This window comes from Hypoxylon fragiforme (assembly GCF_022984875.1).
Source record: "Hypoxylon fragiforme strain CBS 206.31 chromosome Unknown GGS25scaffold_1, whole genome shotgun sequence".
NCBI classification, from domain to species: domain Eukaryota; kingdom Fungi; phylum Ascomycota; class Sordariomycetes; order Xylariales; family Hypoxylaceae; genus Hypoxylon; species Hypoxylon fragiforme.
Genome location: NW_026054756.1, coordinates 2,174,497 through 2,194,253, shown reverse-complemented (window position 1 = coordinate 2,194,253; position 19,757 = coordinate 2,174,497). Strand labels below are relative to the sequence as shown.

General features: G+C 48.4%; 3 protein-coding genes across 3 annotated transcripts; 2 read left to right on the top strand and 1 right to left on the bottom strand.

The window, feature by feature from the left end:
• The first annotated feature begins 1,521 nt into the window (after positions 1-1,521).
• Positions 1,522-4,310, top strand: GGS25DRAFT_33131 (uncharacterized protein). The gene is made up of 5 exons (XM_049257901.1): positions 1,522-1,963; positions 2,101-2,673; positions 2,749-3,333; positions 3,484-3,914; positions 3,971-4,310. The coding sequence occupies exons 1-5, from the start codon at positions 1,850-1,852 to the stop codon at positions 3,987-3,989; spliced, it is 1,722 nt and encodes a 573-aa protein (XP_049121422.1). The 5' UTR covers positions 1,522-1,849; the 3' UTR covers positions 3,990-4,310.
• GGS25DRAFT_33108 (uncharacterized protein) lies at positions 4,311-8,076 on the top strand. Its single transcript, XM_049257896.1, has 4 exons — positions 4,311-4,513; positions 4,784-4,937; positions 5,897-6,714; positions 6,763-8,076. Exons 2-4 carry the CDS (start codon positions 4,901-4,903, stop codon positions 7,933-7,935), a joined length of 2,028 nt encoding a protein of 675 aa, XP_049121421.1. The 5' UTR covers positions 4,311-4,513; positions 4,784-4,900; the 3' UTR covers positions 7,936-8,076.
• Positions 8,077-11,262: 3,186 nt separating this feature from the next.
• Positions 11,263-18,670, bottom strand: GGS25DRAFT_33041 (PP2C-domain-containing protein). Its single transcript, XM_049257890.1, has 3 exons — positions 18,334-18,670; positions 11,918-17,981; positions 11,263-11,856 (listed from the first exon to the last, which is right to left on the bottom strand). Exons 1-3 carry the CDS (start codon positions 18,492-18,494, stop codon positions 11,659-11,661), a joined length of 6,423 nt encoding a protein of 2,140 aa, XP_049121420.1. The 5' UTR covers positions 18,495-18,670; the 3' UTR covers positions 11,263-11,658.
• Between the last annotated feature and the right edge of the window lie 1,087 nt (positions 18,671-19,757).

Below are 19,757 nucleotides of genomic sequence, written 5' to 3'. Positions count from 1 at the left end.
ACTTACATAATAGGGCCAGTAAAGTAAGTCCCCTCCCGTTTGTTCATTTGCGACTTTGTGTACTTTTCGTACTTTTCGTACTTTTTGCTACCAATTCACTGCCAGAAGTGACTTCGAGTGTTTGTGTTCATCGCGTTACTTTCAATGTTCCCAGCATTGAAGCAAGCAAGTTGCGTAACAAAAAACGGATAACTCGTCTATCAGAGAGACGAAAGACAGACACACTCAGAGACAGACAGAGAGAGGGACCAGAGGGTGTGTGTGTGTCTCCATCTGTTTGGATGTATAGAGACAGTCTGTCTGGTCATAGATTCACCGCGGTATAGACCAATCAATTAACGGCACCTTTTTCTTCTTATTTTCTTACACACCTTGGACATTTTGTAGCGCCATATCACAACATCATTGGTGCTTATACCTTCTTGGTATTGTACCACGTTATTGTATTGTTCAATACAATACAATACAATACCTCCACCACCTACATGCTACCTACCTACTACCTACCTACCACCTACATCTACTACTACATACTTACTTACCCCCTTGCTTATCATACCTATTTCCTTTTTTGCTGACAACAATCCTTAGCTTCCTTCTCCGGGACAAAACAAGGCTGAACCGGGTAGCAGACGAGCGTAATTAGGACTACAACAGTACCTATCTAGCCACCAAGTAGGAAACTCGGAACTTCAACACTTAGTACCGCGTTGCCATCCATCATTGCGCCGTGTAAGTTGATGGTCACTTTAGAGGGTGCATCGTCTTCGAAGTCTCCCTCCTCCTTCTCCCTAAACTCGACTCAACTCACCAAAATCTCTCCACTAGATAGGTACCTATATTTATAGACATTTCACCCTCAAGGCTATAGGAATATACACGTCGAAAACTTGGCCCCCCCTTCCTCAAAAACATTATCAATTGCTGAACTAATAGCCTAGCGCTCGAACTATTCTTACCTGTTGATCGGTTTGTCGAGGACGACAACTTAGCGTCCATGGTTTTCTCATTTGATTGCGACCAGTCGAGCCTCTAATCTCAATATGGCTGCGGCTACAGATAAGGGATCGTGCGCAAGCGCGACGAGGTCCGATTTTGGCTGGCCAGAGACTCGGCCTTCTCTCGCAACGACATCTCCTCAATGGGATGAATTAGACTTACAAATTCAGTTAGGACTCATTGCAAGACTATGGATCTTGACAGCACCAACGCTGTTAACGGTATGTGCTCTAGATCCTTCTTGCATATTTGTTTTCTCCCCTTCTCGTAACTATGGCGTCGCCGATGCCATGAACTAGCTCGGCTTATTGTATTACGGTGTATTGTTGGCTCATTCCGACGATAATGGCTTAGGTCCATTTATTCCGCTGTGGAAATTGTCGAAACTTCAAACTGATCACTGACGTAAATTAGGAGAAGCCTAGTTGTTCTGGCCGTAGGTTCCGCCGACACGTCACATTCAATCCGCTAGTCCTCCCCGATCCTACCCCGAAACGATCACGAAAACTGTTGAAGCCATGCGATGACATACCTCCCCCCCTCGAAGTCCTAGCCGATCCCAGTCGAGCCGACGAGACTGCTCGCCAAAGGGACTGTTTAGACGCAGTAAATGGTTGTCTACCTCCACTACCAAATGATTCCCAGCGATGTCGAAAACGACAAAAAGATTCATTGCTTGATGACTCGACAACGCAGTCCTATTTGGACCTGTGGTCCGAAGAAGGTTTCGTGCAGCATGCTAAGAAAAAGAAGTCGAAACAACAACCTCTAAGTCTTCGGGAACTACAATCAAATAGTGGTAACACACAAGGGGGTGGAGGTGACGATCGTGACGGCGACCAAAACGGCAATGACGGGAAAACGGGTGGGGATGCCGGTGGGGATGGCAATAACAATGGTGATGATAAGGATAAGGACAAAAAGAAGGCAAACGAAGAGAAAGAGAAGCAGAGGGCCGAGGAGAAGGAGAGGGAGGAAAAGGAGAGAGAGGCAAAGGAGAGAGAGGCAAAGGAGAGAGAGGAAAAAGAAAAGGAGGAAAAGGAAAGGGAGAGAGAGGAGAAGGAGAGAGAGGAAAAGGAAAAAGAGGAAAAGGAAAAGGAGGAGAGGGAAAGGGAGAGGGAGAGGGAGAAGCAGAGAAAAAAGGAAAGCATAGGCGGCAGCAGAGTTGAGGACCTAAGGGCGGCATTTGAAACTGGGGGCAAAAAAAAGAAGAAGACCAAAGCCCAGGTCGATGAAAAAATAGAGGAGGAGAAGATTGAACCATCGAAAGTGGAGAACGCGAAAAAGTTCGACACATTCGATGACATTCAGGTCAATGACAACGCACCGTCAATCAGTGTCAATGCCGGCGGCAGTTCACCAGAAAGCAAACCCAACCTTTTTGGCATCTTCACGAGCTGGATGGGAGGAAGGGAAGGTAACCGATCCAAAGACAATATGCCAAAAGAAAAAGAACAGAAGAAGGATTTGCTCGAAGTCAACCCCTGGGAAAGTGATCAATCCAAGTCTAGGAAAAACGATCAAGGCTCGCATATCAGTGCCCTAGACATTGACGATGCCAAGCGTGAGGAATCGGCTGTCCGCCCCGAAAAGGAGGAGGATAACCTCGGCCTGGGCTTTACTGCGACTAGTAAGGACAAAAAGAAGAAGAAGAAGAAGGATGAACTCTTACCCGTAAGCCAAAATCTTACTTCGCATTCGACGGATACTTGGGAGCCCTGGGGATTAAGTAAGACTAATGGCAAAAAGGTTACTACGTCCGAAACCCACACCCCTGAGGCAGTAAATGAACCTGTGGCAACGAAGGACAATGTGTGGGCCGATTCCTTGACCTCGGGCTCCAAGAAGAGCAAGAAGGGCGTTCTAGAAGCCAAAGAATCTCTAGACAACAACAAAGTAGAAAAGCAATCTCGTCTGTCACCTGAGCCCGAAAAAACAGAGAATATTGTAGGCTCCACCACCACTTCGAAAAAGGATAAGGAGAAGAAAGGGAAAGTGTCGGTGACGGAGGCAGAAGCAAATGAAAGACAAGCCGTCGCAAAGGCACCAGAGGTCGAAACTGACACTATCGATGATCTTGGTAAAAAGAAAAAGAAAAAGAAAAGCAAGAACGCCGAACATGAACTCGAAACAGAGCCGGATTTCGAGGCGGATACGGCCATTCCTGCCGAGATAGACAACGCAGATGAAGGCTGGTCAAGCAGTTGGAACACGACTACAGTCAAGAAGAAGGGCAAGAAGAGTAAGGGTACCGAGGAAATGAACCCTGAGGCTGAGGCCGATGTTCCAATGGAGCCTGAGAAGAAAGGCGAGGTCGCTAGCATCTGGGGCATCGCGAAGAAGGACAAGAAAAAGAAGGGTGTCGTCGAGGAAACGAAACTTCCTGCTCCTCCGGCACCCGATCCCGACCCTCCTGTTCTGTCCGAGTCTGCGGAAGCAGAAGTGGATGACTTATTTATTAGCACATCTACGAAAAAAAAGAAGAATAAGAAGGACGCCATCGCCAAGGAGTCCGAACACGAGGGGCCTGACCCGGGACATAAAACAGAGCCTGTGCAAGAGCCCGATCCGGAAAGCAAAACCACCGATGGAAAGAAGGACAGGAAGAAGAAAAAGAAAGGAATTGTCGAAGGTCCTCCCAAAGTGCTCAACCCCTTATCAGACCCAGATCTAGAAAGGGAAGAATCTTTGGAAGGCGGTCGGGCGAATGCCAGTGCTTCTTCCAAGGAGAAGAAGAGAAAGAAGAATAGCATTTTGGAGCAGGTTGCTTTGAAGGAATCCCAAGCTGGATCAGTGTCGGAGACGTCTGCTCACAATGATGATGATTATTTGAGTATCGGTAGCAAGGACGACAAGAAACATAATAGCCCGGACGCCACTGAGGGGTTTTTAGAGAGAAAGCAACTTGGCCTGTCGCCACCCAAGTTGAGTTCACAAGAGTCGACTAGTGCTGCCTGGGGCTTCTGGGGAGCCACCAAAAACATCACTAAAAAATTCAAAGAAGAGCCTCAGCCAGCTGAAGTCGAGGAGGGTTGGCTACCTTGGCAGAAGAGAAAGACCAGAACCTCAACTGAACTCAAGGATTCGGACAAGCAAGAGTTTTCCCCAGCCGGTTCCAAAGCCCCCGGCGCCGGAGAAGACGACTTCTGGGGGAATCTGAGTTCTGGAAGTGCAAACCAGACCGAAGGTAATCTGATGCCAGATTCAATCGAGGAGCCCAAAAATGACGATCGTCGGGGTCTTAGTTGCAATTCTAAGAAGGATAAGAAAAAAGGAAACAAGAACTTCTTAGTGGAGGTCGAAAATGGCTCTTATGTTAATGGAACGAAACCCGACTCGGTTGAAGAGAGCAGAGATCACAAGGACGACGAGCTCGACTGGAACTGGGCAGATATAGAAAAAGCTAAGAAGTCATCTCTACCATCAGCACCTATGCCACCTTCGATCAATTTGAGCTTGGATGGTCAAGAACCCGAAGAAGATATATGGGGCAACACGAAGGAAGAAGAAGACGATAAAGCCGCCGCCGACGCGCTTGCTGCCGAAATTGCTCAGGAGGAGGAGGAGAGAGCCGTGCTTCTGAAGAAGAACAAACTTAAAAGGTCAGAAAAGGTCAGATTAGCAGAGCTGAACGACAAGTATGAGCGTCGCCTGGAAGAGAATGCAGCCAAGGAAGCGGCAGAAGCGGCTCAACGTGAAGCTGAGAGGGCGGAGGCGGAGGCTTTAGAAGCTCAAGAAAAGGCCGCAGCTGAAGCGCAGGAGGCTGAGGCTCGGGAGGCTGAACAGAAAGCCGCCGCCGAAGAACTTGCCAGAGAAATCGCCGGCGAGGAGAAAGAGTTGCACGCGCTGGCGAGGAAAGTAAAGAAGAAGAAGCTATCTAAGTCAGACCAGAAGCGGTTCAATGAGCTCACCAACAAGGCTCAAGCTCGCGCCGACGAGCAAGCGGCAAAGGAAATTGAGGAACAGGATGCCGCCGCCGAAGACCAGGCTGCACAAGAAGCTGAGGAACAGGTAGACATGGAGGTTGATGACCAAGCAGCTGATGAAGCCGAAGAGGCGCCACAAGAAGCCACCGCAGAGGAAGAAGCTGCCTCGGACGTTGATGAACAAGCTGTTCGTGATGAGGAAGAAGCAAAGCGCGAACGAGAAGAGGCCGAGGCAGCAGCAGCTAAGAAGTCGAAGAAGAGCTTGAAATCGGAAGAAAAGAAGTCAAAGAAGGAGCGGAAGGAGGAGGAGAAAAAGGAGAAGAGGGAGAGGGAGAGGGAGAGAGAGAGGGAGAAGGAGAGAGAGAAGGAAAAAGAAAAGGAAAAGAAGAAGAAAAAGGGTAAGGAAAAGGAAAGGGGAAAGGAGAAAGAAAAGCAGGCAGAGGAGAGAAAGGAGGAGGAAGGGGAAGAGGAAGAGGAGGGAGAGGATGAAAACCAAGAGGAGCTGAAGGAAAAGAAGGAAACTCACGATGACGACGAACTAGACCTCGACAATATGGATCTAGCCCCTGAATTGGTTGATGAGATCTTGTCAGGCTATTCGCCTCCTGAGCCTCAGCGCAAAAAGGCCCAGGGCTTTTCATTCTGGAACACCAGGGCCAAGAGCCCGGTTCCTGAACCGGTAAGTGAACAACGAATATCTGGGGTGATCAAATTTAAGCATGCTAAATCATTGAAGGTTGTCGAAGAGCCCGTTGTCGAAGAGCCCGTTGTCGAAGAGCCCGTTGTCGAAGATCCCGTTGTCGAAGACGCGCCGTCATCCTCCAAGGCTATTACAGACGATGATCGGATGAAGCCGAAGAAAACGAAAACCAAGGTCAAGAGCAGTAAGCTTGCTGAAAGGCTCAAGAAATTTGAGCCGGCGCACGAGGAAGATGACGATATTAACTTGATGAACGCGCTCGCGCCGCCGCCGCCACCGCCTCCCGCACCCATTGAAGATGACGACGACAAGTACGAGTCCTCCAAAGAGATGCTTCCCGGGGCCTTCCCCGATGATAACCAGGATGAGATAATTGGCATTGTTGATATAGCGCCTGTAGAAAAGAAGAAGAAGAAGAGCAGCAAAAGGAATAAAGGCAAGGCTGCAGAGGTACCTCCTCCTCCACCCGAAGTCCCCATGCCGCCTCCGCCGCCTCCAGAAGCCCCTGTTCCTCCTGCGGCTGTATTGGAGGAACCCATAACGCCACCGCCCGAAACCAAGTCCTCCAGAAAAGATCGACCAAGGATCAACCGTGATGGAAGTGGATCGTGGGGAGTGTGGTCGGCGACGCCTCATAGGGAGGAGAAGAGGCCTAAACTAAGGTCTGAGGAGAAGAGTCACAGGAGAGAAAGAGAGGGAAAGTCATCATCTTCTAAAGGTTCCTCATCCGACAGGGATAGGATAGATGAGCGCCGAGAGAGGAAATCAGCGCTGGCCCCTAAACCGCGAAAGGAGAGCGTATTCCAAAGCACTCCTCCTATTTCACGTTCTATGTCAACTCGTGAGAAGCGACACAGTACGAACAGAACCAGTTCTCGCCGATATTCGGTCGATATGGAAAATGGTCTGGCGTCTCCACCGCCAGAAGAAGCGCCTACAATGTCCTCTAAAGCTGCAAAGGTTCTCGGTGTTGACAAGAGTCGGAGTCGTAAGAGTTCTGCACGCCCTTCAAACGACGAGGACTTCATGATGCACACAGCGGTCGACAGTCCTCCGAGTCCGGAGAAATCCTCTCGCAAGCGTTCAAAAGTAGATACACGCCTCCACGTGCAATTTGTACTCGCTAACACCGAACAGGCCAAGATAGAGCATGATGATATGGACATGATGGATGGAGAATACCCCCCCAGTTTGACGCCCCTTAAACGATCAAACTCAGGTGCGAAAAAGGGGCTGGCGGGTCTCTTTGGGGGCCTTAAGTCTGCTCCACGACCGGAAGTGCGTCCAGAAGTGCGTCCAGAACCCCGTCGTCGCAACACATATTACACTACAGATGATGAGTTCAAGCCTGATAAAAGGGCCAAACGAGCTTCCCGAGACTATCATGGCATGGATACCGAGATTGTGGATGAAGATAGAGAAGCCCGCCGTGCTGCTCGCCGTGCGAGAAGGGCTGAGGAAAAGGCTGCCGAGGAGGCCCACTTCGCGAGAGAGGAAGCAAGACGCGAACGTCACAGAAGACGGGAGGAGGAGGAAGCTGAAGCTCGCAGGCAAGCTGAACGCGAGACTCGGCGGGCGGAACGCCGCGCTGCCAAAGAACGCGAGGCAGAGCAGCGTGCGATTGAAGCCAAGGAAGCTGAAAGAGCTGAGCGACGTCGACTTCGCAAACTGGAAAAGGAAGCCGAAGAGGCTGAAGCCGAGGCTCGACGCGCTGCTCGAGGCGATCGACGACGTTCACGGTATATTGACCCTCCTGAAGATGAGGAGGAGCGTAGACGGAGAAGGCATGAAGCTAGACGCGCCGAAGAACGGCCTGAAAGGCCTGACCGGAGACGGTCGATGCCAGCTGATAATTATGTCTACCCTCCAGAGAGAAGCTCACGATATGCTGTAGATGAGCAAAGGGTAGATGGACACAGACGAACCAAGACCACTGCCTGGCCCCATTCGGGGACAGATTCATGGGTGAAGGAGCATTCAGATGCCGGCCCGCCCCCACATGACGGTCGCATTCATGAGGCTCCTCCTCCGCCAGAAGATGACGAGGAGGCTCGCCGTGCCGCGCGCCGTGCCCGCCGTCGTGCGAAGTATGGCGATGTTGATGCGGACATGGAAGAGGATCGAAGACGCCGTCACGCACGTCGCGAAGAGCGGGACCGTAGAGAACGTCGTGAGGAGAAAGACCGAAAAGACCGTGGAGATCGCCGTGTAGGCGGTTCCGATGGCAGCGGTGGTGGGCCGCGCGAGTCCTTCTTCACGGATACCACACCTCGGAGCAGCTGGTGGAGAAAGCTCACTGGCGGGGCCTAATCAATCGGCTTTCTTTGATTGAGAAATTCCTGGGTTATGTTCAGTAAGCGGCTTGCTTCGTCGCGAATCCAATCTTCGCTTTTGTACAATGCTATTTTTGGGGAGCTCGGTTTTTGTGGTATCATTCAACTCGTACCCCTGAGAGAAAAAAAAAAGGAACCAAAACGAAAACATTGAAAAAAAAAAAAAAGGAAAGGGGAGAGAAAGCTACCAAGATAGTTTGGCATCAATGAAGGTGAGGTATTATCGTCGATACCTTACCCCTCTTGTTGTGTTTGTATATGTCTTGGGGGGTCGCGAACTTGAACTTCTCTCGTTACATCAAACGGCATTGTATAAGTGGTTGGGTTATCTCTCTTTTGGTGTGTGTGTGTATGTGTGTGTGCACGAGTGACGTGGCAAGGCTGAGCGGGATGGAAAGCAAAGCAAGCAAATCAAATTGGGAATTAGGACGAGTTGGTATGCAATGTAGACGACGCCGACGTTACCCGATTGGATGACTTTTATATGATATACATATCGATCATGTTTTAGGGGGGGTTACAGCAGCTTGGACAAGTAATTGTACGAAGGAGTTTTCTTTTTTTTTTTTTTTTGGCCTTGATATTATTTTGCTATTGCTTTTATTTTCTCTTATTCATCACTTCCTTTTTTCTTCTTTTTGTTGGATCGAAGCGATGCACAGTTATTGATATCAGAGTATACCCCCCATCACCCCTTTTTCTCCTTTCACACACATACCTCTAATAACCCAGGTACCTACTATTCTACAAACAAGATGATCACTTTACGACTCAAGATTGACCGGCACGGGTCTAGGCATCTATCTATACAGGTAGAGGCCTAGCTTGGGAAGGTAGTCTCGGTCTGCATGGTATTATTTATTCATTCAGTATTAGTATTAGGATTAGTATTAGTATTTAGCATAGCACGGCATAGCATAGCGTCATTCGTTCACATCAATGAAGAGAGAAACTGAATTGCAATGGAATCATCGAAAAGCTCCACTTGACTTAAATTGTGTGTGTATGTGTGTTATTTTCTTTGCGTGAATGGTGAGTTAAAGATAAATGAGAGAGAGGAGCACGTAGTTTATGGTGTGGTCAGGCATCTGTAACCTGGGTAGGTAGGTATATAAGATTGCCCCTTAAGCAGGTAGCCGCGCTCAAACTACCCAAGTAGGTATCCCGTTTGTGCGGGGATGTTAGATATGTATGAGCTACCTATGCTAGGTACATATATGTAGGCTGTGAGGATGCCTACATGTAAGTGCTTACATGATAGTAGGTAGGTTATCTATCTAACCTAGTTGAATAGTTATCATGTATCAAGAACAGATTGGCATAGGTAATGTAGGTGTACGAAGGAAGGTAATAGCTATGTGCATATTTTAAGCCTCAAAATTGACATGTAGGTAGGTATTTTCTTTTTTGGCTGACAGGCAGTTTTCTGTATCTGTGTCACGGTTTCAACTCTCCAATCTAGGTAGGTACGTAGGTGTAGAGCTCGTGGGATAGGGATATTTCATAACTATCTGCGCGCGCGAAAGTACCTAGGTAGGTAGGTAGGTAGGTAGATATGTAGCAGTAGACAATCATCTCGGTCTCCAAACGGAGACTTGCTAATCCCCCGGCATCATCTCTCCGTTCTCTCTCTCATTCTCTAGCATCACCCATCTTAATAATAGTCATCCATCCATCCATCCATCCATCCACATCCAACGATGACTTCTACGTCTGAATACCTACCTACCTACCTAGGTACCCAGAAAGAAACCAAGACAAAATATAACCTTGCAACCAAACCCCTATTAGGTATGTGCCTACCCATCCCCTTTCCTCACATAACAGAAAAATCCCATCAAGTTGCAATCAAGTCTAACAAACAACATTGAACATAGCAAACACACATGATGATCAGTAAGTCATTCCACCCTCTTTTCTCCTTTCTCTTCTCTCTCTTTTTTTTTTTCTTTTGGCTTTTTGACCCTTTTACCCCTTTACATATGTGCCTCTATCTATCACCCCTGGGTCAGCGTTCAAAATTGTACAATACTACTAGATAGGTACCTAAACCTAGTCAACCAGCCGGCCTTATCTATATATGTATCATGGATGGTAGATAGCCATCCTCTACGATCACGGCACTTACCCCTATCATTCACTACTAAAACACAATATAGGCCATTACCTTAGGTTAGGTAGGTAGGTAGGTAAGTATTATATGTAACGTAGGCACATAAACACACTCATCCAACTATGTACCAAAGACTGCTTCACCTATTGATGTCACCTACGTGCCCGCTACAGGTCATCAAAGAACTTTTCTCTTAAGCACACAGGTAGGCACCTGACCTAGAAAGATATCAAGTCTGGCTATGCGCAACGGTTCAGTTTTGTTACAGTTTTTTCTTTTCTGCTCTACTACCTTCTACCTTACTACCTACTACTTTACTTAATAAGTTTCCTCTTCCTCATCCTTCCCCCCTTCCCCCCCCCTTTCTCCCTCCCTTCCTCTCTTATCACCCCCTACTCCTAAACCCAAACCCTAAACCCTGAATCCCCTATCCCTTATTCCCATTAACCATCTCCACAACCTTTAGCCTTCTTCGTTTTCGCATACATAACTATGTATGTATGCGTGCTTGCATTTGCATCTGAATATGCAGATGCGATTGCCTATCATACAGAGCTGGATGACTCCTCCCTTCCTACCTACCTACCTACACTTGATTAAGCAGACAAAGCCCCCCCCCCCCCCCCTCCCCAGTTTGCGCCCCAAACAGCTTTTGCATATACGCGTTATGCGATGCGTGTGCCCGTATCGGTTTTCTTTTGATGAAAGCCGTAATAGTTTGTCTTGTTGTGTGTTTGGGTGCTTTGGCCTGGCCAGGCTGGCACGCGCGACAGCCAGGAACGTACATGTAACCTAAACCTATCCTATCCAGTATCATAAAGGACAAAGGGGCCAATAAAAAAACAAATACAAATACAAAGCAAATACATAACAAGTAGCAGGATAAGATACAGAGGGAATCTTGGAAACTCTCCTCAAGCAAAGAGCCTATCCATCCCAACTATCCTCACGATATTGGCCTCCCTGTTTCCCCCAGTACCCACCACTGAAGTGGAAAAGAAAGGAAGGAAAGGAAAAAACGCCGCCTTGAGTAGCGTGATTATGACGATAGATAATACGCATAGAGTCCCAATTATGCCCTTGTCCGTGTCCGTGACTGTAGAGAATCGCCTCTCGAATGCCGTGTCTTGAGATGTAACAGTGATTTCGAAGAACTTATATCTGAACCCACCTTGTGATTTGTTTGGTTTCCAGAGGGAAGCTTCCAAAAGGTACACGCTAGAGCTATTGGCGAGCGGCCATTGTAGCGATTAGGGTGTTATCTCCCACGTGTGGCTCTGCTCGGCTGCTCGCAGGACGTCCGTATCCACTGCGAATTCATTCAACCAACCTTCCATCCATGACTGTTTAAAGAAACAACCTTGCCAGACCGGAACTAAGTCATGATGATTATCCTCTTCGTAGCGCATTGCAGGAGGGGCAGATTTATATAGGAAGATGACTTTTGGCCCCATTCAAGCCTGTGACGTGGGAGCCTATGCCTGGTTGGTTGGGATGGGTAGAGACGCGGATTCGAGGATAGTTTTAGGTTGAAATATAATCTAGGTAGAGTGTGGTGTGAGGTGATCGAGCTGCGACTGATATACCTTACTCTTGATCGGTGCTAGCCACTCCATCGTCACTATCGGTGAGATCACCGAACTTGGCCTTGTAGCGCTCGAGCTCAGCCAGCTGGATAGCAAGATTATCAAGAACAACAGCCATTGGTGTTCGAAGATCATCTAATGAGGTGATCTGGCCACCTCCCATAGCGATATGTCGCATCGAGAGTGTAGATATGCAAGTCTACGAAGAGTTAGTGGATATAATGAACAATTAGCAATTTGTCATGTCGAAGGAAACATACCTCTATGCGGCTGACTTGGTGCTCCATGAAGTTGAACAGGAATCGTTCTGTGACTTCCCCGCCACGTTGCCTCATGCGCTCCAACAACTCGGTCTCTGGAGGTTGCAGGCCTCTACCAGACATCTCTTCCAGAGAACTGCACAGCATCTCCAAGCGTAAACTAACGTTCCATAGAGACCAAATGATCTCTGGATCCATGCCAAGATCATTTCCGCCTTGTACTGTCGCGGGCTTCTCGGCAAGCTCAGCCGCTACACCACTGTTATGATGTTCGATACGGCCGGCAAGGACGTGGGGGTACAGTGAATAGATATACTCTGGATTTTCAAGGCCTTTGAGCTTTCTCTCGCCCATCTCCTTAACCTCAAATCCTTGAGAGCTAAGTGATTTCAATTCCCTTCTAATGGACGACGACGTGACATCATCGTCAAATGTATCATCGGAACCCCTAGATCCGGCTCGATCATTTTCTTGATATGTCTCGAGGCAACGTTGAATCTCCGAGATGAAGTCTGCAGAGACAGTGATTTGACCTCCGTCAGCGACCGAAGAGATACGAGACGCCTTGTTCACCATTGGACCAAAGTAATCCATACGACGTGTAACGGGGTCGATCTCGGCCACCGGTTCACCGTAGTGAATACCCATTCGGACAGATAAACCTCGGAAGATAAGATTATTTTCCTTGTCGTATACTTCCTGGCAGGAAACCGAATTGAGAATTTCCGAAGGCCAATTCACGTCGAGTAGATGGGTCTGAACGGCGAAGCACCACAATAGAGCGGAGGTGGCTGTAGGAAAAGATACCATGAAAGCATCACCTTCAGTCTTGACTTCGTATCCACCAATTCTCCGAAGCTGCCGTCGCATAACCTCATTGTGAAGTTTTATCGCGGATCTCATGGCCGAGGGATACGTCTCCCACAGATTGGTTGAATTTTTGATATCAGTGAAAACAATAGAAGGCTTCTCTGTAGGAGCAGGGACCTCGGGATCAAGCCTGTGTAGGGTGGAGTCTTGGACCTCGCCCTTGGGTTTTCTTCCTCGCTTGGCCGGGTATTGGAAGTCGTCTGGGACGCCCGACGGATAGAGCGACATGCTTTGCCCTCTATGCAAGCGTGCTGATCGTTCCTGGCGTCGCTTTAGGTCAGCGACGCTGATCATCATGATCATGATTTTCCCGGTTGCCCCATATGCGATGGCAAGATCTCGTAGCTTGTGCGCGGCGCGCATAAGATCTCCTCGTTCCGATCGAGTTACGTCGACCACTAGACCAGGTGTCAAATATTGCCACAATTCTTTCGTGGCAATTAAAATCGTTTCATCCTGCGGCGTTATGGATATTTGTGTGATATGCGGAGCTGCTTGTACGGCTGGCATCAAGTCAACGTAGCCGAAAGCGCGAGACACTCCAAGCAAATCATTCAGTTTTCCTTGGCGTGACACCCAACCTCCGGCATCCCGAATTCGTTGACGCTCGCTTGGCTCTGCTGGATCGTGTTTCCATGTGAGAATCTTATGTGAGCCATCGGACTGGATAAGCATCGCTTGTGCGTCGCCGACATTGGCTACATATAACTCTTGAGATTGAAGGTACGCGACCGTGGCAACTCCTCCAGAGTTTAGATCCTCCTTACTGAGGACTACCGGTGTTGAGGAGCCACGATGAGATGACAATGACCTCTTCTCCGAGTGCTCAATGGCTACGGTAACAAGGTCCTTGTTAAGAGCTAAGAATGCACGCCGCAATGCGTCAACGGGACTTTCGTTTTGGCGAGTCTTTAAAGCCTTCAGTTCCATCGTAAAAATGTGCCCAAAGTTCTCATGGAGATATTTGGCAACCTTAGAGCCACCACTCGAGAGATCCTGGCCGTCAAACAAGCCCAACAGTGTCTCCGAATCAGACGAGTTGAACCTTGGGACGACTAGGTCAATGGTTGAAAGGTGTTCGTTCCTACCTAGCGTATCGGCCATACCGTATGGTAAATGACCTGCTAGCGAGCCAGAAGTTCTAACACGGCGGTCCTCGCTTTGATCAGGAATGCTTGGTTGAGTGAGGGTGACGTCCATCAAACCAAGCACGCGGAGATTAAGCAATCGACTGAAATCAGTGTACTGCTCACGACTCTGGGACCCTATGCCAAGATTTGTCTGTTTGATCTCCAATCGTTTGTTTCCTGACAAATTGAGGAAACGCAAATTAGGATTCAGATTCCAATTCCAATCGTATGGCACGTTTGAGATGTTATATTTGAGAGAATTGTTTCCGCAATCCAAGACTGCTAGCTTCTTCGCCCGAGAGATATCGGCCGGGAGATTCGTGAATTTGTTGTTGTTGATGTGAAGTACCTGAAGCAAGCTATACTCCTCCAGGTCATCCACCGGCAAGCTGGTGAGGTCATTGCCTGACAGATAAAGCTCAACCAGCTGAGCCCAGCCCTTAATGCAGCGCTGTGGCATGTCACTGAGGTCGTTGTACGACAAATTGAGAATGCGCAACTCGGTAAGGAGCGTAATTTGATCGAACACGTCATCGTCGAGCTGGTTATCAGCAAGATAGAGGTTTCTTAGCGAGCTAACAAACGTGTTAGTCAGTCGATTGGAAAGCCCAGAGTCTTTCCTAGACGCCGCGGAAGGGGTTACGGTTCCAGTTCCGATTCCAGATCCAGTACCATTAACGCTACTGGCTGTTGTGGTTCGTGAAACGACCGAAGTTTTTCGTCCTCCTTTTCCGTAGACTGAAACAACAGAGCTTTTCCGGTCTGGCCCGGAAGGAACAGGAGAAGGACCGACGCTGAGCAATGTGCTTGAAGCCTGGCTAGGCCGACGCGATCCATCTGGCATCAATTCCTCAGCGCTGGATGCTTGAGATAAAGGCCCAGTTGGCGTTTTGTTGTTGTTATTATTGCTATTGTTGTTGGTGTTGGGGAGTGACGGGGTTGGAGAATCCCCTGGCATTTGAGGTGCACGAGAGGCGGGTTTAGGAAAGAACTCAAGGACATTCGAGGAGGCGTTGAGCGTCTCTAGTTTGTGTGCCCACCATATTTCCATTGGCAATTTCCTAATATTGTTCCCTCTGATGTCTAGCACTCTCAACTCGCTCAAGCATCCAATTTCTGGTGGTAGCTCACCCACTGAGTTGTGAGCTATGCTGAAGTGCTCCAACCTCCGTAAGTTACCAATCGTATTAGGCAGGGACACAAAATAGTTGCGATCAAGCTCGAGCCTCTCTAAATTGAACATGTTATTGAACGAGCCATCGATGCTGGCAAGCTGAGCGCTCGACAGATTCAACATCTTGAGAGTCGGCACGGGGCTAGTTATTTCAAACTTCGTGATCGGGTTAGAATTCAACTTCAGACTGCGTACTCGACAGAAGCCTCCGACGAATTGCGGGATCATGTTGTGGTCCGCGGACAGAATTTCTAACTTGGGAAGCTCAGATACGATATCGATCGCAGTAAGTGTGTTGTACTTGATGTCCAACTCGCGGAGGCTCGAGAGTTGAGGAAGAGTCGACGGTAACGATCCTGAAAGTCGGTTGTTCGTCATGACGAACTTTTCTAGGTTTCGTAGCTTTCCAATTTCATCGGGGAGACATGAGATCGAGTTGAAACTGACGTCGATATCCACCAGACTTTCCAGCTCACACAAGAAAATCGGGAACTTGTCTAAGAAATTCGAAGAGAGGTTTAGAGAACGAAGTGACCTAAAAGCGCTGAACTCTTGTGGTAGGCGGCTCAATCGATTATTTGCCAAGCTCAGCTTCAACAGACCTGACAGACGGCCAAGCTCTGCATGTTCTAGATCTTCTAAACGGTTATTCGACACGTCAAGATATGTGAGTTTCCCTGCTCTCCCGACGCTGATAGGAAGTTTTCGGGCCTCATTATTAGCGTACTTGATGTCCCGCAGCTGGCTGCATGCTTGGACGAAATCTCGCGGAAGATCGAGCGAAAGGTTCCTAGATAGGTTTAAAGAGATAATATCGGTAGCCTTGGAGTAGAGAGAGATGGGTATCGTAATCAAATTCCGGCCGGAAAGGTCCACATGATTGAACTTGGTGGCCCTACCGAGTCCAAGATCTTGAGGACTTACTGTGAAATGATTGTCCCTTGCCGACAAGAACAAAAACCGACATAGGTATCCGTTGTCCTCACGGCCGATGTCCTCAAGGCGATCTTTCTCTTCGTATCCGACCTGTTGTAGTAATCTCTTTTGGATCAGCAGTGGCTTCTCTACGGGGGTTAGAACCCGCGATAGGTCATGCTTCCTCAAAACGATATGGTAGTTTTCGAGGCCGTCGGAGACGAAAGTCTTCTTAACAACCTGCGCCATGACGTCGGACACTGTCGAGGTCAATGGCATCTGCACGGTGGCAAATGTACCGTCGGCGCGAAATACTCGTATACAGTGAGGACTCATCTTCTCTTCAGGTCGAGGCGGCGTGCCAACATCGTCAACTTCAGGCACGTGTGCCTCTCTTTCTTCTGCGGTGCGGCGAACAGCCCAGCTGTCCGGCGCATTCCACGCCCCGTTTCCTTGAGCCGAGACAGGCTCAAGTTCAACGTCTGCCAGTTGAAACATCGTCGGTTCCATAGGTGTCAACGGTGGAGGTTGTGCTAAGATACCCTCCATATCGCTAAGATTAGTGTCGAGGTGAAAAACCATGCCCTTGTCGTTCCTATCCGTTGGGCCAATATTATCATCGGGGTCTTCGTAATATTTCTGTGGGCGACCTTTCTTGGAGAAGGGGAACTTGTTATTGAAGGTTGCTTGACGGGCAGTGCTTGGACGAGGGGTTTCCAGGCTGGGTAGGGGCTTATCGTAAGACGACGGGGAGCCCCTCAAGTCCTGTCGAGAGGTAGAGCGAACGAGAGAGCGTGTAGAGCCAGGCAACCCTTTTAAACGAGAATCATCCTTGGTCTTGTGTCGTCGCAAACGGTCGAACAACCCCCGTTTACCAGGAGCGCCCGGCGAAGTTTGGCCATCGATGGATGGAAGTCTGCTGCTATTGCTGGCACTACTTGGGGTTGGACTTTGGGCTCGTGACCGAGACGCAGCTGCAGATGCTCCCCTTTCCTTCATAGTCTGAATACTCTGAAGACTCATACTCAGTATTGAGTCCTCGCGGCTCACTACCGGTCTAAGCGTGTTTGGATCATCGATACTTCTGTGGTGGCGGTGGTGGCCAGTTAGATGGGCGATAGAATGCCCCGAACGGTTGGAAGACGAGGTTTTCGGCGGTATTTGCGCATAATTATCCTGTGCAAAGCGCTCTTTGTCTGGACCAGCTAGCATGTCACGTACGGGGGCTTCACCATATTTCGCGATATCGTTAGCCTCCTGATATAAAAATGGTACAACATCACTTGACGGAACTGGGGTTCGTGGCCTGGAAGACGACGGCGAGGGTTCTCGCGTATGGTCCGTGGCATTGGAATCATTCCTTGCTCTGCGGGAAGACCGAGTAAAGGAGTAGGACCGTTGCTCTTTTGGTTGGCTCTGAGATGACGGCTGGGGAAGGCTCGTTTCGGATGAATCGCGGCCAGGGTAATCCTCACCAAAGAAGCCTTGTAATTTCCTAATGCCACCTCTGCTGCCACTATTTTTGGAGCCTTGACTGCTTGCTGTCGCTACGCTCGCTGCGGACGGTCGCCTATCCTCGGGGAAGTAGCCTACGTCGGGGGATTCGGTGCTCGAAGCCTGGGTTGGCCGCGCGGTACCTGAACGAAATGCGGGCGAAAGTTGGGAGGCGGTGGATACGTTGTCACTTGAATCGTTAAAGAAACTGGTGGCAATTGGAGAAGCGGTTACACCGCCGTTGACAAGCCAGGGAGGTATGTTATGCTGAGAGTTCGGGCTCGCGGTCGGAGGATCTCGCTGGATTTGGGGAACGCGACCACCAGATGGGTCGAGAACGGCGAGGTCGCGACGGTAGTTGGTAAGGTCACTCATTCGGCGGCTATCGAGTAGGGAGGCACTAGATGAAGTTGAAGTGGGAGATAAAGCGAGACGATGGTTAGATGCGGTTGGCGAGACTTGAGAGTCGTCTTTAAATGGCCTAGTATGGCGCGAAGCATTTAACAGTTAGCGTGGAGGAGCTTTGGTTCAAGATATCAATTACAGGCAACAAAGGATTGTTGTCGAGGGGTAGAAGGCTTCCTAGATGATATCCCCCATGATCCTATCTAACTCTTTTCTTCCCTTTTTCCTCTTCCTTAGAAGATATTGAAAATATCGAATACATCGAGACTTTTTTTTCCTTTTTTCCCTTTTTTTTTTCTTTTTTTTTTTTTTTACGAGAACTCAATAGGGCGACAGCTCGGACCGTCTAGTAATTTACAATGTAACTGAGCTATAAAAGGAGGAAAGGTGGAGAATATAGGTAAGTAGATAAATGCACAACGACGCACCTATATTTGTTATGCTCGGTCTTAATAGGTTTCGGCGTGGCTTTATTCGATGTTGAGGACGCCGAGGCTGAACGAGTAGGGACTGGTGGCATCACGGTGATATTGGAGTGTCCACTGCTGGAACTCGCAAAGGAGGTGATGCGGCCGTCATCCCTCGTCATTGTCACTGAGACTCACGCCGGTCCACGCAGCTTAGAATCAATAGGGAAGCGCCATGCATGGAAGAAAGACCCAAGTCATTCCCTTTCAGCGAGGTATAGATATGGTAGGCATGTATCGCAAGCCAGATAATTACGATATATGGAGGTAGGTATGTGTATAGGTAGGTAGTAGGTTCAATGTTGGTAGGTAGGTATAAACGTAAGATACCTAGGTATGTATGTATTGTATATCTATGCGGCGGGTGATCTAAACGCGCGAGGAGAGCGGACTGCGATCTTTATGCGTAGGGTACCGGGGGGGAAAGGTAGGTATCGGCTATACAGATCGGGGGTATAGGGAGGTTATAGGTTCGCTAAGAGACGATGAAAAATAGTGGATTTAATATCACGATACTAGAACTGATAATAGAACTGAAAGCTTGAATGATATTTTGGACTTTTGGACTTTTGGATTTAATTTGGCCACAATGGATGCGGCGAAATGGGTAAAAGCAAAAAAAAAAACGAAGTAAGAAGGCAAGGGGAAGTAACCTTGAAATGTTCAATGTTCCTACACTATTGCTTGTAGTGTGTCACCACTGTGTGTGTCTCTTGCCTATTACTACTCCAGGGCTCCAGGGCTACTGTTACTGCTAACTGCTATTGCTGTTACCTGCTAATTTACTACCTAGGGTAGTTAGGTTATTAGTTGCTGGTGCGGTCGTGTCAGACTACATGAAAATTTGGGGTGATTCTAAGTGGTACGTGCACCGACGGCACCAACCTTAGTATGATTGTATGTATCTAGTACTACTAACGTTAACTAGTAGTATTAACAGTGGAACCAAATCTTTTTTTGGCCATGCCGCCATGCCGCCATGCATCCCCCCCCAACCTATCGTGGTACTTATCGCACACATTTAAATATTGATGGTCAGATTCGTTTCAACAGCACTCATAGGTTTTATTAAGCCAGACATCTAATACGAATTAGCATACATAATATTAAGGTATGCTGCCACTTCGTCACTCTTTGTCTTATGAAACTTAGACTGTAAATCTTCAAGCTCGTATATATGACCAGTCTACTACTAGTAGTATCTCAAGTACTATTGTAGATATGATGCAACTGAATGACGGTGACGGGTACAAAAGTCTTTATTAGAGTTTCGAGTCTTCATACCAGCATCTGTACAGACTGTACCAACATACACGTAACTACTAATATATACACGCATGAATCTGCCTACACACTTTTTATTTTCCACATTCCCCCCCCCCCTT